Raw genomic sequence first — 27,562 nt, forward strand, 5'->3', positions numbered from 1 at the left:
TACATCAATCTCACTGTTTTAATCTTTTTCTCTTCTTTCTTCCAAAAAAAAATGCAACGATGATGGAGACAGCAGTTAAAGGGGTGACATGATGCAGTAAAGAATATTTTTATTTTCTTGTTTGTAGTATGGGAGTGCAGGAAGGGAAAAAGTCATAAAACAAATTAATATACATACTAATATGATTGATAAATAATGAGGCGATTGATCCATGCAGGCCATAAATATGATTAGTTTAAAATTTAGTAAATATAAACTGGTTATTTACTTCAAGTTAAAATGTTCATTAATGTCTTATGAATAATTTTTGTAAACATTAACATATAAAAAATAATCATACAAATACTTTTTCATTATTTTTTTCTGAATTTAGAATGTTTATTATTATATTATGATGTTAGGAGATTGAATTATAATAAGAAAAAGTAATGAATTAAGATTTAAGATAAGTAATAAGAGTTTAAGTTTTTCTTGCTAGTGTCTATTTTTAAAAGTGAAAAAGTTTAATATAAAGTAATGCAAAATAAATTTCAAGTTATCTATTTTGAAAAAATAAAAAGTGTAAGGAAGTTAAAGTTTTTTCCTATTTTATATGTGTAGATTACAAACATAATTCATTGGATCATCTAATGAATTAATGTAATACAAAAATGTAGAAATCAAGAATGATAACATAAAAACATGGTAGAATAGAGTATGAAATACACACAAACAATTTAACGTCATATTTGACTATATAACCAATCTTATTATGATAATTTCTGACCAGTTCTTTCAGCAACCAAAGAAAATTTAACCACTACACCAAGCAAATTTTTTAGTTTTATTTTGATTTTTTTTTATTATACTTATTATTATTAATAATATTAACAATATTAATAATATTAACAATACTAACAATATTAACAATACTAACAATATTAATAATACTAAAAATATTAACATATGAATCACATTTAATTTATCTATAATCTACTTGAATCTAAACATAATTTATTATATTATCTATTAGTATGAATCACATTTAATATATGTTGATCCTGCCTGTTGACCAAAACGCTGGAGCTTTGCCTCGTCAAACTTGGATCGACGTGTGCGCCGTGTTTGCCTCCGTCCTTCACCGCGATCCACCTCAAGAACCTGCAAAAGACGAAACGGCGCCGCTGCGGCCGATCGCGCTCCGACGCCCAAGTCAGCGACTGAACCACCAATTACTTAAGAGTAAAACTCAAGAACTCTAAGGAACCGTGACTAGTTCTCTCTCAGTGTACTCAAGACTCGCAAGCGTAAAGAAATGATCTGAACGTGCGTACCTCAGAAGTTCGTTGGAAACTCTTATATACCTGGGCACTTTCTCTCTCCTGGCAGTTATACATCTGGACACGTGGCTCGCATCCAGCTGTACACGTGCCATCATCTGGAGCATCCTTGACTTAGGCGCTACCTCTGACTCTTCTTTGGCTAAGTTACTTATGCATGATACTACTCAGTGCATAGTTGCCTTGGAGCGTGATCTCTTCTGGATGGCGAGTTCGGGTGCCTTCGTACACACCTTCCCTGTGGTCTCGCCGGCCGCCTTCATGATCTGTACCACCTGTTTCACTGTATACGTTCAAGTAAACTGTCCCCCGACCTCATCCTCTGGCCAGTTGGGAAGTGTCCATCTGCCTTCATCTTCGGCGATGTCCTTGTTTCGGCGATCTCTAATCACTTGGTCGCCTGGGTTCATATCTGGTGACTTCATCTTCAACTCGGTGACCGTCGGTATAGGTATGATGGAGATCGGAGCACGCCAACTTAGTAACTGGCGACTACGCAAACCCCCCGACCTCCTTCCCTTCTGCCAACCAAGTGTCCCATCCAACACGCCTATATCATAGCTCGACGCCACGTCATTACTCCCGACTACCAGGGCCTTTGGGGGGCGATCTCCCCTGGGCAGCGGCGATCTCCACCACTGAATTTGGCACGGTCTGGGAACCCGACGCCAACCCATGGGCTCGGGCGAGCGCCCTCAACTCAGCCAGTTTTCCCTTGCCCAACATAAGATCTGCATAATGCAAAGGTACGTGGGTCAGCTCAGAGAGAAAGATAAACACGTAAGTCAGTATGCAAGAAAAGCAAATAAGTGGTGCAGAAAATAAAACCAAAGTTTTGTGGACAACAGACAAGACGCCCAGAAATAGTTAGCAGAAGTATCGCCAAGAGTAATGACTTAGATACTGAGGTGAGCTCTAACCTATGCGAGCCTCGAGTTGATCTTCGAAGAACTCGAAGGAGATGAGCGCAGTGGTGAGGAAGGTGATATTGGCGTCTGCCACGCTCTTCCAGAAGAGGCACAGATCCTTGTCCAAAGCACCCATGCTGTCAAGACTTCTTGGCCTCCTGAAGCTTCCCTTGGCGTCTTTGTTTCCCTTGTTTACCCAGTACAAGGGAAACCCGTCGAGCATCGAGGCATCCTGGTCGTTTTGGCGTATTTGAATGAACTTCCCCTTCCAATCCTTATAAGATTGCTGGAAGATAGAAAGGATCGACCTCCCAGCAATCCCGTTCAGACTCACCCAAAGGCGATCTCCTGGGTGTTTGGCTTCAAAAAGGAAGAGGAAAACATCCACTGACGCTGGCAGTCCCAGATGTGCACAAATGATCTGGAACGCCCTTACGAACGCCCAACTGTTGGGGTGAAGCTGGGCGGGGGCGATATCGAGCTCGGTCAGCAGCTCTCGCTCGAAACGAGTGAAGGGAAGTCGGAGCTTCACCTTCTTGAAAAACGTTGTGTAGAGGAAGCAGAACGACTCGCCACCGCTCGCTTTGTCGTCAGCGCAGATCGGCTCCTCAGGGTGGCAAGGCAGCACGACCATCTTGCTATCGTGCTCCTTGTGAAAGGAAAGATCCGACTGGTCCCCTTTCCTTAGTCGGAGTACCGCCGTTGCAGAGTTTATCGAAGAAGTTTCTTTCAGCAGTGCCGACCTGGCCCAGGGGTAAAGTTTTTTATAATCTGGAGTGGGGGCGGAGGCTCCTCCGGCGACCGGTGGAGTAGCCTGAGCCAGGTCAGGGCGAGAGGTTGCAGGCCTCTCAGCCTGGGAAGAAGAAGCACCAGGTGCTCGTGGTGGGTTGTGAGCTTGAGATGAAGGGTTTCGTGACGAGGGAGGAGGATTTGGGGTGATCTTTGAGCGAGCCATCGCGGAAACTGCAAAGGAAAAAGAAAGGGAAAGGTGAGCAGGGTTCGCAGAGGCTGACTCGATCGTGAAAGAAGGGTGAAAAAACGAACGAACGAAGGTTCGTTGTAATGAAGACGAAGCCCTAAGTTACGAGAAGGGAGAAATAGAAGAAACAGCCCACAGCGTATGCACCAGACAGTTAATGGATGATGCGAATCGGTTAAAATGCAGGAAAACTCAGCAGAAGAAGTAAAGGGAGTACCTTTTTATGATCGGAAGAACGATGAAGGAAGTTGAGAATCCAGAAGGTTGAAGAGCGTAGTGGGTTTTTGCAGAAGAAGCTTGAAGCGTTTGAGAAAGCAAAGAGGTGATGGAACAGTATAAGTGAAATGGGTTTAAGGGTTTTTCGAATGGGTTTTGGAAGCGCAAACGACAGTTAAAGGTAACCGTTGATGAAGCCACGTGTCGAGTGATTGGAAGAGTGTTTGGTGGAGCGTCAGGAAAGCAGAAAGTACAAACGTTTGGAATTCTGCGCCAACGCCACGTAGATCGGTAGTGACGTGACTCCTTTAGTCTTTTCGCTGGACAAGTCTTCGCTTAAGACTGGGGGGCTTGTGTACCGCCCTGGTAGTCGGGAGTAATGACGTGGCGTCGAGCTATGATATAGGCGTGTTGGATGGGACACCTGGTTGGCAGAAGGGAAGGAGGTCGGGGGGTTTGTGTAGTCGCCAGTTACTAAGTTGACGTGCTCCGATCTCCATCATACCTATACCGGCGGTCACCGAGTTGAAGATGAAGTCGCCAGATATGAACCCAGGCAACCAAGTGATTAGAGATCGCCGAAACAAGGACATCGCCGAAGATGAAGGCAGATGGACACTTCCCAGCTGGCCAGAGGATGAGGTCGGGGGATAGTTTACTTGAACGTATATAGTGAAACAGGTGGTACAGATCATGAAGGCGGCCGGCGAGACCACAGGGAAGGTGTGTACGAAGGCACCCGAACTCGCCATCCAGAAGAGATCACGCTCCAAGGCAACTATGCACTGAGTAGTATCATGCATAAGTAACTTAGCCAAAGAAGAGTCAGAGGTAGCGCCCAAGTCAAGGATGCTCCAGATGATGGCACGTGTACAGCTGGATGCGAGCCACGTGTCCAGATGTATAACTGCCAGGAGAGAGAAAGTGCCCAGGTATATAAGAGTTTCCAACGAACTTCTGAGGTACGCACGTTCAGATCATTTCTTTACGCTTGCGAGTCTTGAGTACACTGAGAGAGAACTAGTCACGGTTCCTTAGAGTTCTTGAGTTTTACTCTTAAGTAATTGGTGGTTCAGTCGCTGACTTGGGCGTCGGAGCGCGATCGGCCGCAGCGGCGCCGTTTCGTCTTTTGCAGGTTCTTGAGGTGGATCGCGGTGAAGGACGGAGGCAAACACGGCGCACACGTCGATCCAAGTTTGACGAGGCAAAGCTCCAGCGTTTTGGTCAACAGGCAGGATCATATGTCATACTCATAGTCATCATATTACCTATTACATTAAAATCAACTATCATATGAATTATTATTTTACGATCATATTGACTTAATTAAGTTCATTATAGGTAGTTGGTTTTACTTGTGTGTTATAGTAAAGAATATTGTCAACAAACAATATTATCTTTTAACATAGAATGATAACTTTTACATTAACTATTAATTAAATCTCTAATACAGATTACTAGTTAACATATCATTATAGTTTAAACTATATTAATTATTCCATAAATCTATGTAAAAAGTTGTTACTAAATAACCTTTTCTACTAATATATAAATCATAATGACAAAGTGATTAAATAATTTATAATTTTAAATATTTTAAAAATTATACATTATATCAATTTTAATCTATGTAAGTAAATATTTGAAAATAAGATTTTTTTTATCGACAAAGAATAAAAAAAATTAAAGGAAACATTTTAAGGATATTTCAATCCTTATACAAGAATCTCAAATCAGAAAAGAAGTGTAAGATACAAGCACCTATATAGTTATCTAACAAAAACTTCACAACTACCTATAATAACCTATATTTGAAAATAAGATATCAAATAATTTTATATTAATATATATATATATAATATGAAATTAAATTTAAATTTAACCATGAGTTTTAAAAAATTAATGATTAAATAAAAAAATATATTAATCAATATATATGTATTTATAGTATTAAAGTTATATTAATATTATATAATTTCTTCCTTTTTCTCTCTATCTATCTATATCCGGATAAAAGTAATATTACTCAAGTCAAATAAAACTACTATACACACACAATAAATATCTAAATGTATATTTATATCAAAATTAATATTAATAATATGAATATAATATTGATAATATTAATATAATATTAATAATATGAATATTAATACTAATAATATTAATAATAATATTAATTATAATATTAATAAATATTAATAATATGAATAATATTAATAATATTAATAATAGAAATATAATATTAATAATATGAATATAATTTATTTTATTATTATTAATAATAATAATTATATTAATATGTATAAATTATATTAATATGTGTAAATTATATTAATATGTATAAATTATATTAATATGTATAAATTATATTAATATGTATAAGTATAATAAAAATGATAATATGACCAAAGAACTTGTTTGGTCTAGTGGTCAATGTTTCCTTGGCCTGGTCAGGGGAAATGACTTGGGTTTGAATCTCTGGTTGCTGCAGTTTGCTTGCAATATTATTTGGGGCCAGAGGCGCACATGTGGTTGCACTTCCCACATTAAGCACATGCTTAAATGTGTAAAGTGTGACTTTTTCTAGATCCACAATTAGTGGGGCCATTTTAGGATGTTAAGTAGGTTTAATTTGAACTTCATATCTCCCTCCTTTCTTAATCTCAAGACACCTACACTATAAATAGGTGGTTTATCTTGGCTAGATGCTTCAATTGGTAACTCTTTTCTTCACTTATCTTGGAATTCCTCTCCTCCATGTGGTGTGAACTCCTCCACTCCTCCAGCCCCATGGAAGTTTTCAACCATCTAGGTTCTTCTTTCTTAGTCTCTAAATCCATTTCTTATGTTTTCTCCATTCTCTTGTGTTAGCTTTTATTGAATTCTTTAATTTCCTCTTGCATTCCTTTCATTGTGTGAGTCTTTTTCCTTTGTTCTTCAAAGAGAACTTTCACACTTACTTAACCACTTGTTTAAGTTCGTGTGTAGTGGCAATCCTCACAGAGTCATCACCATATTTGCTAATCCAAAATCTCAATACAAGTTAAACCAATAATTCATTGAGTGTCTCTCCTAAATCAACTCATATCATAATTTTTTTAGTCTCTAAAATATTATCTAATTTAGTTAATATAGTCACTAATTATTTTTTATCTCTAAAATTAGTCTCTATTTAATGATTTTCTTGTAGTGTCATTAAATGTATTAAATTCAAACATTGAAAGAACTTAACCTTTATGATCCTATCAAACAAACTGTGACATGTTGAGACCTTCACCATCTTCACAGATCCTTGAACAATCTCTTCTCTCATGAAATGTATCTTCACATCAATGTGCTTTATTCTTTCTTGATAAACTTGGTTCCTTGACATTTGTATTGCACTATAGTCATCACAATGAATAGTTGCCATATTGCTCTTGTACCTTCAGCTCTTCGGCTAGACCCTTAAGCCCACAAGGCTTATTTTATTTCTTTTGTCATAGCAATATACTTTGCTCTAATGGTTGACAAAGTCACTACCTTCTGGAGATTGGCCTTCCAACTAATGGAAATACCATAAGCATTAGACATATAGCCTGTTAGATATTTCTTTGTGTCCATGTAGCCAGCAAAATCTGAGTCAACATACCCTTCATGGGAACATCTTTGACTGATCCTCTAACTCCACCATAAGCTAGCCACTAAGCTAGCCCAACCTTCTAGAAGGATGACCAAAAGCATGACACAAGACCTAGGGCTAGGTCAGGATCAATCCATAGCCAGTGCTTCAAAGCCTGTTATTCCTCAAAGGATTACCAGGAGCAGAGCCCATATAATGGGAGTTGAGCACCAACTAGTTTCATTACTTTTAATTTCAGTAGATCAGTAGATTAGGGTGCACTTAGTATAAATTGGGTTTGTGTCAAGCCTAACTTTCACTCTTGTGACGCCCAATGTTTTTAGGTTAACCTACCTTTTAGAAGCCTTTCAACATGGTGCGGCATTTCAAGGCTTAACTTAATTTCTAGAAGATTTGGAAATGGCGCCCCCTACCCCTCTCTCTCTCTTGTTTTTCAAGGCACTCTCTCTTATAAATAAAGTGTCTTGCTTGTTGTATTTACACATTGAATTGATATAGTAAGAAAACTCTGGTTGAGTGAATTTGTGAGTGCTCTCATAATTTTGGGTCTTATCTTGAGTAAATTATACTTCAATGGCAACTACTCACCACTCATCTTGGAATTCTTCATCATTCCAAGTGGTGTGATCACCCTCTCCCTTTCCATAAGCTCTTCTTATCTCTTCCTCTTTTCCTTCTCTTCCTTACGCCCATTTTCAATTCCATTTGCTTAATTTCTCTTCTTTTCAATTTGGTCTTTAATTACTCATTGTTATCTTTTATTCTTTCAATTCTGCAATCATCATCTTCACTATAATATTGTGTTTTTATCTTTGAGTTTCACCATATTCTACTAATTCAAAAATCATAATCCAAAGTGAAACTCCTAAAATATGTGCCAATCTAAAACCAATTCACATCACCCCTTCAAGTACCAAAGGATCCACTTAAGAGCTTGTCAATGTGTTATTTTAGGGTTAGACATAAACTTGCTAATAACACTCACAACATAAGTTATGTCAGGGCGCGTGTAGACCACTACATACATTAGTGAACCAACCAAATTTGCATATGGAATATCATCCATATAGTGTTGTTCCTTCAAGGTTTTAGGAGACTCTTCATCACTCAACTTGTAATGGGAAGCAAGCAATGTGTCAAGGATTTTCCTAAGATGGGTCTTTTGAGACTAATATAAACGCTTCAACTCATGTCTTTTAGAGATCTCAATCCCCAATATCTTCCTAGAAGCCCCCAAGTTCTTCATCTCAAACTCGTTATTCAGTTCAGATTTAACCACTCTCACCTCAAGTTTACTGTTGCTTGCTATCAAAATATCATCAACATACAACAACAATATAATGAATAGACTGCCTGCTAAAAACTTGAAGTAGACGCAAGTTTCAGACCTATACGTTCAAAACTAATTCTAGCAATGAACTCATCAAATTGTTTGTTTCGCTTCCTTGGAGATTGTTTCAAATCAAACAAAGATTTGTTAAATTTACAAACATAATCTTTCTTACCCTCTATCTCAAATCCTTTTGGCTTCTTTATGTAGATGGTTTCGTCTAAGTCTCCATAAAGGAAAGTCGTCTTGACATCCACTACACCAGCTCAAGGTTAAGCTTAGCAACCATTTCTAACAACACCCTCATGAGAAAACATCATTATAATCAATTCCTTCTCTCTATGTAAAACCTCTAGCAACCAATCTTACCTTGAATCTTGTTTGATCAATTCCTGGAACACCATCTTTTCTTTTGAAAATTCCTTTACAACTGACCAACCTATAACCTTCAGATCTACGCCCCAAACTCTAGGTATTGTTCAGATGAAGTGATTCATCTCCTCATTCATGACATTTAACCATTTAGTTTTCTCCTTGCTTGCTAAGGCAGACGATACACTAGAAGGTTCATCTTCCAACACCTCACTAGCAACCACTGATGAGCATAATTTTATTCACATTTAATAGCTTTAATCATAGATTATTATACTATAATAATAAATAAATCCATCATTTTAATTAAGATTCGTATAATTTTGTTTTTAGAGTAAATGGTCTAAAGGAAGTGTCTACCTTTCTTAATGAGTCAAATATGCAAAAATCCAAGTTGCTTCTTTGAATCAAAACAGAAAAAAATATTTGAGAGGATTTTATTCAAAGTATGAGAGATTTTCTCCAACTAAGTAGGAGTTGGATTTTCTCCACTATTTTTTCCACTATCTTTTCCACCAAAAGTGGTGCCTCCAACATGGAATGTGGAGGAGATTGCATGGAGCATGCCTATTTAAGGAGAGTCGGGGATGTTGAACCAAGTGGTGTTCAAGCTTTGAAGAATCCAAATCCTTTGAAGGATGTTGAAGGTTGTGCTTGTTGTTGCTGAGCTGTCTTAGATAGGATCTGGGGTAGATTGAGTATTGTAATCCACTCTTTATTGAATCCAAAACATAGGCATTATCAATCTTTTTAAAAGAAAAGTGTTTTTCACAAGCTAAGTGAAAAACAACCGATTGTTTTGTCGAAACAACCGATTGTTTTATACTTAGGTGTTTTTAGAAAAGGTTGAAAACTGTTTTTCAAATGGTTGAGCTGTCAAAACCAAAACAACCGATTGATTCGTGGAAACAACCGATTGTTTGTTTTGGTACCATAACAGAAAAACTGTTTTGTGCTTTGACTGAGCATTAAATGATTTTCTAACTGTTTACGCTCCAGTTTTTAATGCTTTGACCAATCTTTAAATGCAATTAATAGTTTGTTAAGATTTGATAACAAACAACATCTTTGAATATATATAGAAAAACAGATTTGAGTTTTTCATTGATTTTGCTTAAGAAAAAAAAGTTGAGATTGCTTAGAGATTGAGTTTTGATCAAAGAGTGTGAGATAGGATTTTCTCTTGTATTGATTTCAGATTTGCTTCTGTAACAAGTGTAATCCTTGTATCTGTTGAAAGAAACCTTTGTGTGTTTGCTGAGAAGTGTTGTGTGTTCTTGAGGGGATCAAGATCAGCATTCTTAGTGTTGGTGTGTTGACCAAGAGAACTGTGTGTCTTGAGGGGATCAAGGCCACTTTCTTGGTTGTGTTGTAAGTGATCTAGGTTTGATTGCTTAGTGGATTTCCTCAGTGGTTTCTGAGAAGACTGGATGTAGCTCTGGGTTTAGAGTGAACTAGTATAAACATATGTGTGCATTCTCTCTATCCTTAATCTCTTTAAAATTCAATTTTAATATTTGCAAACTGGTATAAACAACCGATTGTTTCTGCGAAACAACCGATTGTTTTTCTGGTGTTGTTGTTTTTGCTTTGTGTTTTGGCAAACTGAATTTCTTATCATTTGTTTCTTGAAGTAATTTCATTCTTGGCTTAAAAGTTTGCGAAAACCCTCTTTAAACCATTCACCCCCCTCTAGTTTAAAGTCATCCATTCTAACAAGGGACTAAAAAGTTCAAGTTCCTAAGTATAACACAAAATAATAACTATCTTACAACTTCACTAAAGATGTTTCTCATGAAAACCAAACATGTGTACAATAATTAAATAAAAAGATGAGATGATCCAAAATAACAGTTCTTTAATAGATGTTTATACCCATTAAACGATAATACCATTAGACGAACTTGAACCACTAAACGATCAACCAATGATGATTTAGGAAAATTTGAATTTAAATTTTATCTAACTGATTTTCAAAATATGGTTAGCGGTTTGACTACCATTTTAATTTAAATTGGATTAATGAATTGAAAACTATTGTCTTGGGGATTTGGTGGAAACATCAGAGACCACGGAGTGAGGCGACGCAATGGTGGTAGTGGCGAGCGGGTCTAGGAGGGAATGGTGCGAAAAGAGAGTGCGCTAGTGATGTCGTCGAGGCGGAAGACGCATTCGGAGACCATGAGAAGGTCTTTCCTGGTGATTGAGGAGACCTTTTGGAGTTGTACAGGGGAGAGTCCGTCGTCGGAGACTGGCTTAACCGGTAACTGGGGATCAGTGTGGTGTACCATAGAAGGCACATATTATAAGAAAATTGTATATAAGAAGATGGTAAGCAAAAATTATAAGAAAATTGTATATAAGAAGATGGTAAGAAAAATTGATATTTCTTATTCTCTTGTGTATTTACATTACTCCATGTATAGGAAATATATACAAGTGTATGGAGACTTTCTCTCCAAATTACAAGCTAATTATGTGGTGATCCACTAATCATGGGATTCTATCATTATTAAATTAATTGCATATAATTGCGTATAATTTGATAATCATCATTTCCTTAATACTCCCCCTCAAGTTGGTAGGTAAAGATCATGAACCCCCAACTTGTGTCGCAATGTCAAAAAATGTTCCTTGTCCAGTGCCTTCGTAAAAATATCTACGAGCTAGTACTGTGTCAGTACATATGAAGGACTGATTATTCTGGCTTGTAATTTTTCAAGCATAATGTGGCAGTCTATCTCAATGTGTTTTGTGCGTTCATGAAATACTGGGTTTGTTGTTATATGCAATGTTGTCTGATTGGCACAGAAAAGTCGAGTTGGCAAGTTACATGGCACATTTAAGTCTTGCAACAAATATCACAACCAAACTATCTTCAAACATGTATTGGCCATCGATATTCTACTTCCGCAGATGATCTTGATACGTTTGTCTATTTTTTGGACTTCCATGAGATTATAGAAGAACCAAGAAAAATGCAATACCTAGATATTGATCTCCGAGTTATCTGACGACCTCCCCAGTCTGAGTTGCAATAAGTTGTCAATGTCAAATTGTTCTCGGATAGCAATAGTAATCCTTGTCCGGTGATCCCTTAATGTACTTCAGGACTCGAATTGTGGCATCTCAATGAGGTTTCCGTAGAGCCTATATATATTAACTTAGGGTCCGAACCAAAAACACTATGTCAAACTAAGTAACTGTGAGGTATATCAGTCGTCCCACAAGTCGCCTGTATTTGACTGGATCCTTTAATAACTCACCATCGTCTGGTGTGAGTTTTAGGTATTACTCCATTGGAAATTTGTCTGGACGAGCACCTGTGAGTCCCGTATATCAAGCGCATATTTTCTTTGTGACATGTAAATACCAGCTTTGAATGTGACAAGTAGGAGAATGAGTAAGTCAATGTCAATAGCGGACAAAATATCTTGTAATGGAGGTGAGGATTGCGTCTGAGACAGTTGGTAAAATGGGAAAACACTTTCATGGAAGGTGACATCCCGACTTGTAAAAAAAGTGTTTGCATCTATATCAAATAATTTGTATCATTTTTTATTGAGAGGATAACCAATAAAGATGCATTATCGAGCGCGCGGATCAAATTTTTGCTTAGGTGAAACATGCATAACTGAGGCAACCAAAAGTTTTTAGTTGAGAAAGTGAAGGTGAGCGATTATATAGCATCTCAAAAGGTGATTTATTGTTTAGTAAAGGTGATGGCAAGCAATTAATGATACATGTTACCGTTAAAACACATTTCCTACAAAATTCTAATGGTAAATGGAATTGAAATAGGAGGGTATGTGCTATGTTTAAAATGTGTCTATGTTTGCGTTCTATTTCTCCATTTTGTTGAGGAGTGTAGACGCAAGTGCGTTGACATTCAATACCTTTTTTGAGAAAAAAAATACGCATTGAAATAAATTTCAATCCATTGTCAACGCGGATGGTTTTAATAGATGTCTGAAATTGATTTTGTGCAAATGTAATGAATGATTCTAAGATATGTTGGGTTTTATACTTGTGATTCATAAGAAATAGCCAAGTACATCTAGTATAATCGTCGACTATAGTGAGAAAAAAAATGTTTTCCAAAATGAGTTGGGGTTTTATGAGGACCCAAATGTCACAATGTAATAGATTAAATGGAGAATGAGATTTTATTGTGCTTAAAGGAAATGATAGTCTTGTTTGTTTAGCTTTGTGACAAATTCTACCATTATTATGAATGGGAATGAGATTTTTACTGTTAGGTAGTAATGAGGATGCAAGTTGTAGACGCGCCAGGGAGGGAGGTTCGAGACGCTTATGCCATAAATCAGGGTCGGTCGAAATTTGATATGCGTGGGCTTGGTTTATAAGAGGGAATATGTAGTATAAGTCTGCGTGTTGTTTACCGAGTCAATCATATCCCGTAGCCAAGTCCTGTAAAACGCAATCATGTGAAAAAAAAAACATACCATGATATTTAAATTAAAAGAAGGAACATAAAGAATGATATTGTCATTGAATTTAATTGTGCCCATAGATGAGATGAGCGCAATTGAGCCTATGGGCAAATTAGCATTTGAAATAAACAAGACAGTAAAGCTTGTACATGATCTCTTATTTAAGAGATAAAAATAGAGGTTGTCAGAACACCAACATCAATGCTCTCCTAGCATATAAGTTATATAAGAAGATAGTAAGAAAATTGTATGTAAAAAAGATGGAAAAAAAATTGAGATTTCTTATTTACATTACTCGATGAAATATAAAGTCCATGGAAAGTTTGTGGTGATGTAGGATTCTATCATTATTAAATTAATTACATATAATTAATTATATATAATTTGATAATCATTATTTTCTTAATATATAAAGATGAAAACGATATAAGGCAAGAACAAAGAGAGAAGCAGAGTTCAGCATCTCCAAGCGTGTGAGATCACATTATAAACCAAACATTTAATAATTTAGCTTTGGAGAGAGAAGTGAAGTATGGTAATAGAAAAGAGGAGAAGGAAAGGGGTTTTGGCTGTTTGCATTTGTCTATTTGGTGTTTTGATTGATGAGGATGGCAACCACCTGCGATTGCTGCACCCAGGGATCCATGGCGACTACAAGGACAAAAATGATGAAGATGATGAGAGACGCGCCTCCATTCCCTCCCCAGTTTTAGGCCACTGCATTCTGCACCCCATGAAAATATACATTCTAAATTGTATATTTTGGTATCTATTTCCAAATCAAGAAAATAATGTACTAATATTATATTTTCAAACATTGCCAAATATATTTTCAAATTCAAAAATATATTTTGAAAGTATATTCTATAAAATGTAATTTGAAATATAATATATAATTCAAAATATATTGATACAGAAGGTTTATTTTAGATCTAAACATATATTTTCAAATATATTAATACATTCTAAATTATATATTTCTAGATTAAAATATATTTTAAAATACATACTTATGAAAGGAAAAATTCATCTATACAAGGGAGGTACAAAATGCTCCCTTAAATGGGCGTATCCGTGTCGGACACACGTATCAGTGTCGACATTCGTAGGACACTTATCGGTGAAGTGTTCAATTCAAAAAATATTTGTTGGATTTTTGAAAATTCTAACACCATTCTACAACAATTTTAAAAGGTATAAATATAATAATTTTCTAAAAACTCAAATTTATTATATAAATTTTTATTATGATAATAAAAATAAGGAACAAAATCTTTTGATTCAGTCATGAAACATATCTTCATGCTTCCAAAAGAATCTGAAACATACTTTTGCACATAAATATTTATTTTCAATTCAAAATTATATAATACATAAATCTGTGTCCCGTGTCTTACATTTTAGAGATTATATATATCTCCGTGTCTATATCCGTACTACATAGCTGTTAACGCATAATGGTAAAATTAATCTAAAGGGCTAGCCTAAAGAAAGTGAGAAAAAGCAAGAAAAAAAAGAAGAGAAGAGTATTTTATTATTATTATTTTTTAAAAAATTAAAAACCTTGGAAACCCAGAAATATATATTTTTAAATTTTGAATCTTTGTCAAATAAAATATTTTTTATCAACAGATTTTTTTTCCTATTTTTCCAATCTTCTTATCTCTTTTCATTTACTTTTCAATATTTTTAAAAGAAAAAATACTTTCATTATTTATTTATTTTTTCTAAATAATGCTATTTTGTTCAATTAAATTTTTTAGAAACAAACTTTAATTATTCACACAAGATTGGGTGTTGACAATATCCTTTCTTTCTTTACTCACTCTATTTGCTATTGTGACAATCTCGCAGAAAAGGGTTATTTACATTACACTAATAATAAGAAAGAAGGATCTTTGTCTCATAAAAGTTTAAAACAATTCTCTTGTGTTTATATTTTAAAAATAAGCAACGCAAAAGATACCTGTAAAAAATAATTTTCTTCTGCATTTATTCAAGTGGTGAAATGAAGTTTATCAGAATCTAAAGTCGAAGTTTAAACAGATAAAAAGGGTGTAAAAATATGGGCCAATGATGTTTTTGTGTAAATGCACTAGAGGCCAAAACTCCTTTTTGTATCGATGAAGTATGAATGATGAGTATCCAAGCTAAACAAATGTTCATATCTATTGATCCACCTTATAGATACTTTTAACAGAAGATACAGGGGGTTGTTAATCAAGAGATTGTGTTTTATTTACGATATACAGAAATGAGATGATACACATCTACTCACACAACTGTATCAAAATGGTCGTATTGTCCAAAGATCACGATAAGCACTTGTTTCTCCCTTGGCCATTGTTTCAATATCCATCTCCAGCGTATAGGTCATCTTCTAAGCCAACTGGCATCGAGCATGCCCCACCTTCCATGGCTCCAAACGTCAAGGTTTAATTGAAGGCAATGGCCTTACCTATTTGACTGATTAAAGAAATAAATTTTCATTTAAATGGACAGAAGTTCAAGCAAGAGCTAAGATTTAACATGCTGACTACTACACAATAAAACTATAACCAAGCCAAGACTTGTTGTCTCTCCAAGGAAACAAATAAATAGTGACTAAATGAAATCATACAGGGATTTCATAATGTATCTGTGACCACTGACAGAATCATGTTAACACTAAATTAAATCAATATCATGCAAAAATAAGGCATTCCAAAAAAGGAATGAAGAAAATTGAGATCGCTAACATAAACACTATAGATTCAATCTATAATGTTTAGGGTTTAGAGTATAGGATTCAATCTAATACATCATCATTTTCAAATTCTTAGAATACATCCAAGTATATATTCTATAAGCCTACTCGCCTCTTCAAACCACCTAACAATGAGACTGGGGCTTGATAATATGTACTTAAACAGACTAGTGAAATTAAATCATAAAGATAATCCATGACGACTCAAATAAGAAAGCTAAGAACAACAAAAGAATTCCAATCTATTTTACCTTGCCACTTACCCTATTCCATGCATCATTTCCATGTGCATATCCTGGATCAACGACAACATATTGAGGTGGAGCATTCTTCAAGAGTGGCACCCTGTCAGGAGCATATTCATCATCACTGTCATAATATTGATGTGGTCCTAGTGCTTTGAGTATCATTGCCAATAATAAAGAGAGTCCCTGTTTTTTAACAACACAGGCAGCCATCCGTCAATGCATCATTCATTAACCAAATTCCAAAAGTAACACTATCTTCAGGTTTTGGAACCAGAAGCAGTAGCAAGTAGAAATATGTAAAAAAGTGCAACAAGAAATATGGACTAGCTGACTACGTAGTTTACTGACAGAACAAAATGGATTAGATAGAGAATACAAATTGTACCAGTTGGCAGTTGTTTTACATGCTAATTATATACCTAGAACGACAGTTTAGATCTAATCAACAACAGAGTATTACTTACATCCCTTTATATTAAAATATGCATCAAAATTATCAATAAAGGAACCAAAGAGATAAATATAAAAGGGACAATATAACAGGAAGCAATTAGAAACAAATGATGAAAGCTGATATTTTCATTTTCCATCTTTTCATAAAAGATTAAAGCTGATATTGACTTTGACAGTGTGAAAGAGATGTGTCCAAAAGAAGAAAGTTGCTGCTGTGTAGTGCTTATCATGTTAGTGTTACACACTATAGTTCCCCAAACTTGCTCTGGGAAAGCAATAATACTTTTTTTAAAATTCAGTATATTGTAATCATTGGAGACTTAGTATGCTTTACTTGCAGAAGAGAAGGAAGAAGCTACTTAGATAACCTTGAAAACCTGAATACAAAGTTCCCTTAAATTAAAAACAATGTGTTTAAAACTTGTAATCATCTTGGAAATGGGAATTCAATAGGAAATTTTGGAAATAGGTAAATAATATGCTTCAACAATAATTGTGCCATAAATTGTTACACCATGTCACAGAGAAGAGGGAGATTTACCTGTACAGAAACAAGAAACAGGCCTACCCATTTGCACATCTCGTAATTTGACCTGATAAAATTCTTGAACTTATCAAAACTCCCTGAGGGGTCCATCGGGAAGTCCTGATAACAATTTCCATGTTTAAAAGGATCAGATTTAATACGTCATAGGAAGAGAAGACTTTAAAATATAAAATCATTGAATAAACAAAAAAATTACTGATTTTATTTTTTATATATATAACAATACCTTCTCCCAGTCCTGATTCACAAATACATCAACAGTTATTGCAGCCTCCAGCATGAGAAGCAAAACCACAAACACCATATACTGTAAGTAGTCAAGGTCAACATTGCCTTAATGACTTAATGACCAAATAATGAGATGGTTTTGCTATTTAACACAATGCTAAAGCTGGTTAGCCTGTTTGGAAGCTCAATTAAGTGCATAAAACTAAAAGTTTAAGCACTGAAATAATAGTGGTGTTTGTTTAACACTTACAAAAAGTGCAATGATAATAATTCAGTAGAGAAAATCAATGACTACATTGAACGGTGAACATTTCCATATTTAAATTATTTAATTATTATAATTATCTTAAATATTGTATTATATAGTTTATAGAATATTTTTTTCTAACATACATTAGCAATTAAAAGAATAGCAGAGAATCTGGACTCCAATTAAAATTGTATGTCTGTACATAAAGTTAAAATTTTCAGCAGTGAAAATTAATTATTTGAATTGCTAGCTAGCTACCTTAAGCATAACTTTCTTATTTTATTAAATTATAACATGAGTTCCTTACTATGCATTTAGCACTTAAAATTAAAAATTCCTGATTTAGATGTTGAGAAATTGCTTAAAAAATATCGTAAGAGTAATCTTATGATACCTTTATATTTTTGTTTATTTATGGTATGATACAATATCTACAATTTTTCATATATATGTTCTTTGTATTCCCATACTACTTGCAACCTAATTTTAAGAAATGTCACATCCATGTGTAGCATCAGAGCAGTATTTGATACTAGTGCATGTGTGTATTCATCACACAGATTGAAATATAATGGTAAAAGAAAAGGATACCAAATACAGGGAACAGCCATTGGCAGTTTCAGCGGCAACATGACCTAAACAAGTTACTACGCAGAACGCAGCTCCAAGGCCAAGAAACGTGTAAATGAACCTGATTTCAGAAAGAAAAACAAAACAATGTATTCACAGTCTATCCATACAGATCAGAAAACTTAATAATGTAAAAAGGAATTAAACTACCAGGAAATACTGTATGTTTGAACACAATTATTCCATAAAAGTTGACAAAAATAAGCAATCAGCTTGATAAAATCCCCTCCCCCCAGCAATAAAAAAACCCATTAGTATCATAAAATCAAATGATAATTTATAATATTTTATTTCATTATTAAAAATATTCAAATCCATCTTCACGGGTCAATCGAAGTCCAAATTTCCTCATTCATCATCAAGAGGAAAAATAGAAAAACATAAAAGGAGGGGAAAATGAGAATTTTACCATGGAGGTGGGTAATCAGAATCATGATCAAAGGGAAGGTCACCCATCTTCCTCTGCCAAACCCTAATCATCCAAGCGGAGTATAGAATCATGGCCAGCCCGGCCATCCCAATCACCGAGTTCACCAGCTTCAATATGGATTGAATGCAGCTTCTCAACACCCTCACCATTTTCTTTATGATTTCTAATTCGTGGAAAATTGAGTAAGGTATGAACAATTTAACCCCCTGAATCTAATGAGAGCAGAATTGAAAATGGAACTAGAGTGCAAAGAAACCCTAGATCGAAATCTAGGGCTCGAACGCGTAACGGATTAGAACAGAGCAATGAGGTTATGAGTTATTCCTTCTGATTATTTTATGGCTGAGTTTTTCAGGTTATTATGACATCATCTTATAGTTTTAACATTATTAACGCATTTCTTTAAAATGTAACACATAAGTTGCTGTGGTGTAGTGGTTATCACGTTAGTCTTACACACTAAAGGTCCCCAGTTCGATCCTGGGCAGCAACAAACTTTTTATGTAAGTCTTAACAAAGACTCACTATGTGTTTATGTAAGGCTTAAATAAGACTGAGATAATTTGTGTCTAAAAATGTTTCACCCAATAATAAAGACTAAATATGTTATTTGGTTTCTTTCAAAATTATTCCGAATACTTCCTCTTTTGAGATCATCAATCTTTCTATAGTTTCTTCTTCAGACATTTGATGTTACCTGTCATTGACAAAGCATGTTCCAGTAGGACAGACAATTGCATAGCATAGACATTCATTTTCTGGTTGGAATACAAAAGTAAAACCTCTTTATTGAATTCTTGTCTTTCATAAGTGCTTAGAAATCACTGTTACACATTTTGTTCTTTTAATTAAATCACTAAGATAGTTGAACTGTGTGAATTGTAGATGGTACATTAAATATTTATTCAATTTCTCCTTTAACTTGAATCAAGGTTCAGGTACATTCTATAAGCATTTCTATCTGAGGAGTAGTAGCCTTGAATCAGAGTGTCAACTTGGAAACCATGTTTCTTGTAAAGATTCACTGCAGGAGTCCTCAAGGGATCGACGTGAAGCATTATGCGCGAAACTTTTCTTGTCCTGCATTTCTCAATTGCTGCTTTCAACAGAGTCTCTCCGTGGCCTTGTCCCCTCCATTGCTCCTTCACTAATAACACCAAAATATGTCCCCATATTGTCAAAGCACTACTTCGGTTTAAGATTCAGCAATACTTATTCAAAATAAAAGACTACATTTTGAACCAAAAAGAAAATAACAAATAGCTTAGGCTGATTTTTTTCGGGGGGAAAAGCTAAAAAACATTATATTAAACATTTTTCATGAAGTTACTACTACCCAGTTTTTTTAGGTTACTACTATAGTTTATTACACTAGTTATTCAATTCGTGCATTTCAGCCTGATTTTCAAAACACTTTTCACTAGCTGAGGGTGACATAGAAGACCACAATAGTGTTTTATTCGTAAGTAGTAGAAAGGGCACAGATTATTTAGTTGAGAAATTTCATCAAACAAGTTATGGGCATGACATGAATTCTTAACGACAACACGAGAACTAACACTGGAAAGAACAATTTCAGTTTTGAATGCAACCATGATTTCATGATTTAGATGTAAGCGAGAAACGTAGTGAGGTTGGAACCTGCGAGCTTGGTGATGGAGGCGTACAAGGAAGAAGGCCAAGAATACATGACGTAGCCTGCAAGCTCGCAATCCACGTGAAGATAAAGCAATCCACTGTTCTTCTTTTTCAGTTCATCGTGAAAGAATGAAGCTAGTGATTCGTGTTTTGGAAAGATCTTTCTTTCCAATTTCACTATCTCTTCCACTGTCTTGGCACAGTTTCTATTGAGCTCAAGAATCGCCACATTCGCCATTATTGGTAGCACAAAAAGGAACTTGAGACTTGTAATATGAAGCTCGGACACGGTTGTTGATCTCCGTTTCTGCGCGTGGGACGCGTATCGGACACGGAAAACACACTTAAGTCAGTGCGGAGAAGGGAGAAGGGAGAAGATGAAGGGTGGAAAGGAAGACGGTGAAGGCAGAAGAACCAATAAGAAGAAGATGAAGGACTGCACATAAATTTTTTTAAAAGAGGAAAATTGGAAAATGCATTTATTTATTTATTACTGACGGTATCTTTCCATGCATTTTTTATTATTACTTTACTTTCACACATTGTGGGTGATTTCTATTTTAAATTTAATATTTTTTTAATTTAAATTTAAATACAATTTATTATATAATTATATAATATTCTGTGTATTTTTATAATTTAAATATTATATTTTTTTTTACTTTACTTTTAAATATCAAACATAAAATTATTTTTTATAATTTAAATTAATTTTAAATAATAACATTTTATTAAAGATTAATATTTTAAAATGAGATTAAACTTTAACTTAAAAAAATAAAATATTTTAAATCACAATAATATTTTAAATAACTTTAAATAAATATTACTAGTTATTAACTACTATTTATTAATAAATATTTATATTATTATATAAATATAATCAATTACTGATTGATTATTTAAATATAACCATTTAATATAAATATTTATGATTTTATAAATATAATCATTTAATAATAAATATTTTTTATTATAGATATAATTATTTAATGATAAATATTTTTATGATTACGTAAATATAACCACTTAAAGATAAATATTTGTATGATTATGTAAATATAACCAGTTAATGATAAATATTTTGATAATTATGATAAAAATTATGATTATGTAAAGATAAATACTTAATGATAAATATTTGTGGTTATATAAATATAACCACTTAATTATGATTATGTAAACATTTATGGTTATGTAAATATAACAACTTAATGATAAATACAAGTCTATAAATATAATATTGAAGGAGTATTTCTGACTTAATTAATACTCAATACATATATACTTGTTCTTGTCGGTTGACTCAGTTATTGTTTGACTCGAACGGCAGTCTGTAGTCCGTCTGTCTCCACCTGAGAATAGAACTTCCTTGGGTTAAAGAACTTCTCACCTGCAAAGACAAAGGGTGTCTTGATAGTCGTTTGCACTCTGACGCTCAAGTCAATACTGGGGCAAAGAAACAATGAGTGAATAAAGTAGTTTCAGTTTTAGAAACGGTGTACCTTGTTAGGGTTCTTACCACCCTTTATATAGGTTGTAACTATGGTTACTTCTATTTTGTTACCCAAATCTAGGTTCTTGGGAGAACGTCCTTGCGTCGCTATTACACAATCTTAACGTAATCTGGCACATAGGTCTTCCCTTTACTAGAGTGCAATGATTAACAATACGACCGCCAAGGTACCAACTCATGCACCAATGCTGCGGGGCCATCCGTTCTATGGGTGCCCTAAGTATTCACGTGCCATGCATGTCGTTTTCCCTTGGAAACCCTAACCCTAACAGGCCTCAACACCTCCAAAGAACACTTGCTTGTGTCGTACCCAAATGTACCATACACACCCCATGCATGAACCTCTCGTGACTTAAGTCTTTTCTTATATCTGGGTGTTTAACTGGTTTCTGATATGATTTATGGGGCCCAACTTACATGGCCCACCATTACTATCAAACACCGATGTCCGATGTCTGATGTCTTTCTCTGGCGCTGATGTCTGAGGTCTTTCTCTGGCGTCGATGATCGAGGACTAGTCGGTACAATACTTATTAATCATATACCTTACAGTCTTACTCTTTAACATGGGAGAGGTGGACTTTCACTCAAGACAGAGATTGGTCAACCTGATCACCTCGCATTCACCACCTTGGACGACTCATCCTCTAACCCGATTAGAATGTTTATTTTAAAAAATATAATATATTATACTATAATTAATTTTTAATTTGCTACATGTTTTGTTTTTTTATTCATAAATTATTTCTATTAGATGAATTTATTTGATTTTTATATTTAATTAAATTTAGGATATTTAATTTATTTTTGTTAGGAAATTAATATGAATATACCTAATCAAGCTATCGAACAAGAAGATGAAACAAAATCTTTGTAGAGATATATTTCAAAGCTAAGAAAAACAATTGGTGGTGGAAATAATATGATCCAATGTAATCTGTGTAATTTTTCATTCAATGGATCTTACACTCCTCGAGTAAGAGCTCATTTATTAAAACTTACGGGAGCAGGAGTTAGAAGTTGTTCATATGTGACTGCGTCAAAACTTGTTGAGTTTAAAAAATTAGACAATGAAGCAAAATTGAAAATAGAGGGTTTAAAACAAAAATAAAGGTCCCTCTATCTGATAAAGGAAATCAGACTAACAGTGATGTTAACCCAAAATTCAAAGGTTCTTTACAAATTGTTTTCAATATTCAAACGAGAGATACTTTTGATTGTGAAATTACGAGAATGTTTTATTCTTGAAGACTATTGTTTCATCTAGCAAGGAGTCCTTATTATAGAAGTGCATTTTCTTATGCAGTTAATACTTCTAATCTTAGTGGATATGTTTCGCCAACATATAATTAACTGAGAGGCCCTTTACTTTCAAAGGAAAGAAGTCATGTAGAAAATCTTTTTCAACCTATACGAAACTCGTGGAATCAAAAAGGTGTAGCAATTGTTAGTGATGGATGGAGTGATCCTCAAAGAAGACCACTCATACATTTCATGGCTATCACTGAGAGTGGACCAATGTTTTTAAAGTCAATAGATGGATTTGGTGAGATAAAGGACAAAGAATTTATCGTTAAACACATGAGAGATGTAATTATGGAGGTTGGGCACAACAATATGGTACAAATTATAACTGATAATGCAGTTGTATGTAAGGCAGCAGGTATGCTCATAGAATCTGAATTTGCTTCAATCTATTGGAGTCCTTGTGTAGTGCACACCTTTAATCTTGCATTGAAAAGTATTTATGCAGCAAAAGTTACTGATAAAAATAGTGATATTTATCATCAATGTTCTTGGATCTCACAAATTGTTGAAGATGCTACCTTTGTTAAAAGCTTTATTATGGGGCACTCTATGAGAATATCAATGTTCAATAATTTCAACTCATTGAAGTTGCTTTCTGTTGCTCCAACAAGATTTGCTTCAACCATAGTCATGTTAAAAATATTTAGAAGTTTGAAAAAAGGACTCCGAGAGATCGTTATTAGTGATGAATGGTCTTTTTACAAAAAAAATAACGTGGATAATGCACAATTTGTGAAAGAAACTTTGTTGATTGATAATTAGTGGATGAAGGTTGATTATATACTTGCTTTTCCTGTCCCTATTTATGATGTTCTCAAAAAACAAAATACAAATATGGCTACTCTTCACTTAGTATATGGAATGTGGAATTCAATGATTGAAAATGTGGAAAAGGTCATATACCAACATGAAAGGAAGACAAAAACTGAATATTCATCATTTTTCAAGGTAGTAGAGTTAATATTAATTGATCGTTGGATTAAGAGTAGCACACCTCTTCATTGTCTGGCTCATTCTTTAAATTCAAGGTAATAGATTATATAGTTAAATTATTTCATAATTATATTTTGTTGTGTACATATTATTTATAATATCATAAATTTATAATAATATATTGATTTATGTTTATATATTTTTAATTTTGTAGATATTATAGTCATGAATGGTAAAATAAAGATTCAAAAAGACTTGCCCCACATCAAGATCACAAAATTACTTAGGAAAAAAATGTTTTATGAGGTACTTTGATCATGCAGACATAAGGAGATAGGTAAATATAGAGTTTGCAAACTTTTCAGATGGAATAAAAGATTTTGCTGATATTGAATCTTTAAGGGATAGAAGTAAAATTGATGGAAAATCATGGTGGATTGTTCATGGAACTCATGCACCAACACTTGAGAAGATAACTCTTAAGCTACTTTGACAACCATGTTCTTCTTGTTGTAAAAGAATTGGAGTACCTAATATTTCATACATTCTCTGAAAAGAAATAAGATGACACCTAAAAGGGCAGAGGATCTAGTATTTATCCATAGTAATCTTCGTCTTCTCTCAAGAAATTCCTCAAAATACAAAGAAGAGGAAACTAAATTGTGGGATATTGCAGGAGATGATTTTTCATTGGATGAGAATGGAATTCTTGAGATTGCTAATTTATCTCTTGATGAACCAGAATTAGAAGTTGTATTTTTCAATGAGGATGAAAAAATGTAAAATTCAAACATTATAATTTAAATATGTTTATCTTTTGTTAGATTTTTTTGTAAATTTTTTCAAATTAGGAAGTATATTAGTATATTTTAATATATATATATATATATATATATATATATATATCCCGTGTCCTATATTTTTCAATTTAGTCATATCTATGTATCCGTATTCGTGTCCGTATCGTATCCGTGTCATATCCATATTGTATCCATATCCGTAAGAATCGCCACATTCGTCATCATTATTAGTAGCACAAAAAGAATTTGAGACTTGTAACTCAGGCCTATGTTAATTTAAGAAATTATTATCTTTATTTAATTTTTGTGTGTTGATTAATTGTTTAATGAATAGGAGGCTATTATGTAAGTTTTTACTTATAAAGTTTTTTTATAATTGAAAACAAAATAGATAAAATAATTTTTATATAGTTGTAAGTATTATTTGCAAATTATTTTGAAAAATTTATTGAAATAAATCTGAAATAGTATATAAATATCTCATAAAATATTTTCATATTTTTTCAAATAATTATATAATATGTCATACAAACCCTAAACTCACATAAGTCAAAAATAAGTCATTAAAACAAATATAGGATCATTCGCGTGACTTTAGCAAGTGATTAGAAATTTTCTATAATTTGAAATACATTAATAAACTACTTTTCAAAAAGAGAGAATGTTGGTATCAAGATGAAATAAGACGTAAACTTGTATATAAGCAACCGTATCAATGAGAGTGCTTCTGTCAAATAAAAATACAAGAAAAAAAAAGTTTTAACTAAAGTTATTATATAATTTTAGAAATTGATTTAACTAACGGAAGGTTTTTTAACATTAGTTAAATTTAAAATATTTATTTTAAAATTTCCGTAAAATAACGAAGATTTTTTTTCATATTTCTTGAATTCTCTAAATATTTATTTTAAACTCTCATAAAAATAACTATTTTTTTAATATTTATGAAATTCCAAAGATCTCTTCTAAAATCATAATAAAATAACGAAAGTTAAGTTTTTAACCTTTGTTAAATTTCAAATATTTATTCTAAAATTTCAACAAAATAGCGAAAGTATTTTTTAATCTTTGTTAAATTTCAAAGATTTATTCTAAAATCTTAGCAAAATAATTGAGATTTTTTTAACATTTCATTAAATTTTAAAAATTTATTCTAAAACATTAATAAAATAATGGAGGTTTTTTTTTACAAATTTATTCTAAAATTTCAGCAAAATAATGAAATAGTTTTTAACTTTTTGTTAAGTTGCAAAAATTTATTACAAAACCTCACTAAAATATTGTAGATTTATTCAAATCTCAATAAATAAATAAAGTTATTTATTTATAAATAAATAACTAAAAATATAATTTTAATATATTTAATAACTAAATTTTTTAAAGTGTACCGCCCCGTCTCCGGGCGTTGACCAAAGTCAAAGTCAAAGTCAACATATGGTGGGACCCCTCAAGGGGGCCAAGGGAAGAAAGTCAACAGGTTGACCGTATAAGGCGTCGCCAAGATGAGGCGTCACTAGGTGTAGGCGTCGCCAAGATGAGGCGTCGCCAGGTTGGGCATCGCCAAGATGAGGCGTTGCTAAGTTAAGGCATCGATGGTGTCACCCCCCGATACCCGTGGGTAGGAAAGACCGTGGAGGGGGCGACACCGTGAGAGGCCTCAATACCTCAGAACAATAATAAAGAGAAGAGAAAGGTGGTTTCAAGGCCATAGTTCTAGTACCAGTAGGGGGTAACCTGACTCGTGAAGTACCTACGCCACCGCTGGGAGACCTTGGGACAGATACGACCCCTGAGAGGGCCACGCCCAGGGGAGAACCACGTGCATGGTATGAGAGAAAGGTAGATACACTCCCAAGGCGAGTGACTAGAGGCTGGGGCGCATGAGTTGGCACCCAGAAAGTCTCCCCTTTGCGCCAGATGCACTTCGAGAAAGGAGGACTTACACGATGGATTATCCCTAAGTTGGGTTACGACGCTGTAAGGCCCTCCACGAAGAGTAACGATCAAGTCAGAAGAATACATGACAGTAAGCACTGAAACATCAATGTTTTCCTGAAAGTTCGCTAAGGTACACACTGATTTAGTTTACGTTTCGAACGCTTTAAAGCACTTTAAATGCTTTAAACGTTTTAAACGCGTTGAACGTTTTTATACACTTTAAATGCGCTTTAAGACGCTTTAAATGCTGGAGGCGTTTAAAAGGGGCTTTAGATGTTTGAGACAGGGGGCCGAGTTTTGACCTAATTCTCGCAGTTTTACACACACAAACCCTAGTTGTTTTGCTCGTGCACCCACTGTACGCACAGGAAATTAGGGAAGAAGCACTAGTTACTCAGTTATTTGACCACCTTCAGAGCATCCATTCACGGTGTTCCGATACGGAGGTGTGTCCCTTTGATGTTTCTCGCTAGCTGACTTGATCGTCGGAGTACAAACGCCGCGAGGGCGCCCCTTTGTCCACTTCTTTTCAGGTACTCACAGACGGAGCAGAATGAAGGTGCCCTAGATCGCGAGGACAAGCCACGCACAAAGACGACCCTGGTCAACCGACGAGTGAACATTTGGCGCCCACCGTGGGGCCGATTTAAAACATCAGCCCCATCACACAGTTCTTCAGTTCCAGTTTTCAGGT

The 27,562-nt window shown here is 34.3% G+C and overlaps 2 protein-coding genes, 1 non-coding gene and 1 pseudogene across 4 annotated transcripts; 2 read left to right on the plus strand and 2 right to left on the minus strand.

The window, feature by feature from the left end:
- Positions 1–15,354: 15,354 nt before the first annotated feature.
- On the minus strand, positions 15,355–19,079 carry LOC137818562 (Tetraspanin family protein). Of its 2 annotated transcripts, none has more exons than XM_068622070.2 (6): positions 18,715–19,079; positions 18,267–18,366; positions 17,424–17,504; positions 17,192–17,296; positions 16,213–16,380; positions 15,355–15,669 (listed from the first exon to the last, which is right to left on the minus strand). In XM_068622070.2, exons 1-6 carry the CDS (start codon positions 18,882–18,884, stop codon positions 15,658–15,660), a joined length of 636 nt encoding a protein of 211 aa, XP_068478171.2. In that variant the 5' UTR covers positions 18,885–19,079; the 3' UTR covers positions 15,355–15,657. The 2 variants fall into 2 exon arrangements, with proteins under 2 accessions (XP_068478171.2, XP_068478165.2); XM_068622064.2 differs by having other exon boundaries at positions 16,201–16,380; positions 18,715–19,068.
- A 76-nt stretch (positions 19,080–19,155) lies between these two features.
- TRNAV-UAC (transfer RNA valine (anticodon UAC)) lies at positions 19,156–19,228 on the plus strand. Its single transcript has one exon. It is a non-coding gene; the product is annotated as a tRNA-Val (tRNA).
- A 261-nt stretch (positions 19,229–19,489) lies between these two features.
- On the minus strand, positions 19,490–20,750 carry LOC137818573 (Acyl-CoA N-acyltransferases (NAT) superfamily protein). The gene is made up of 2 exons (XM_068622081.2): positions 20,377–20,750; positions 19,490–19,882 (listed from the first exon to the last, which is right to left on the minus strand). The coding sequence occupies exons 1-2, from the start codon at positions 20,609–20,611 to the stop codon at positions 19,653–19,655; spliced, it is 465 nt and encodes a 154-aa protein (XP_068478182.2). The 5' UTR covers positions 20,612–20,750; the 3' UTR covers positions 19,490–19,652.
- Positions 20,751–22,712: 1,962 nt separating this feature from the next.
- LOC150023112 (uncharacterized) lies at positions 22,713–23,750 on the plus strand (annotated as a pseudogene).
- The last annotated feature ends 3,812 nt before the right edge of the window (positions 23,751–27,562 follow it).

This window comes from Phaseolus vulgaris, chromosome 11 (assembly GCF_051622355.1).
Source record: "Phaseolus vulgaris cultivar YP4 chromosome 11, ASM5162235v1, whole genome shotgun sequence".
Taxonomy (NCBI): Eukaryota; Viridiplantae; Streptophyta; class Magnoliopsida; order Fabales; family Fabaceae; genus Phaseolus; species Phaseolus vulgaris.

Coding starts and splice junctions, on each gene's coding strand:
- LOC137818562 (XM_068622064.2), bottom strand. CDS start 18,884: ATGGTGAGGGTGTTGAGAAGCTGCATTCAATCCATATTGAAGCTGGTG. Junction 18,367..18,714: donor TCTGATTACCCACCTCCATG/GTAAAATTCTCA, acceptor TTCTGAAATCAG/GTTCATTTACACGTTTCTTG. Junction 17,297..17,423: donor TGAATCAGGACTGGGAGAAG/GTATTGTTATAT, acceptor AATTGTTATCAG/GACTTCCCGATGGACCCCTC.
- LOC137818573 (XM_068622081.2), bottom strand. CDS start 20,611: ATGGCGAATGTGGCGATTCTTGAGCTCAATAGAAACTGTGCCAAGACA. Junction 19,883..20,376: donor CTCCATCACCAAGCTCGCAG/GTTCCAACCTCA, acceptor TGGTGTTATTAG/TGAAGGAGCAATGGAGGGGA.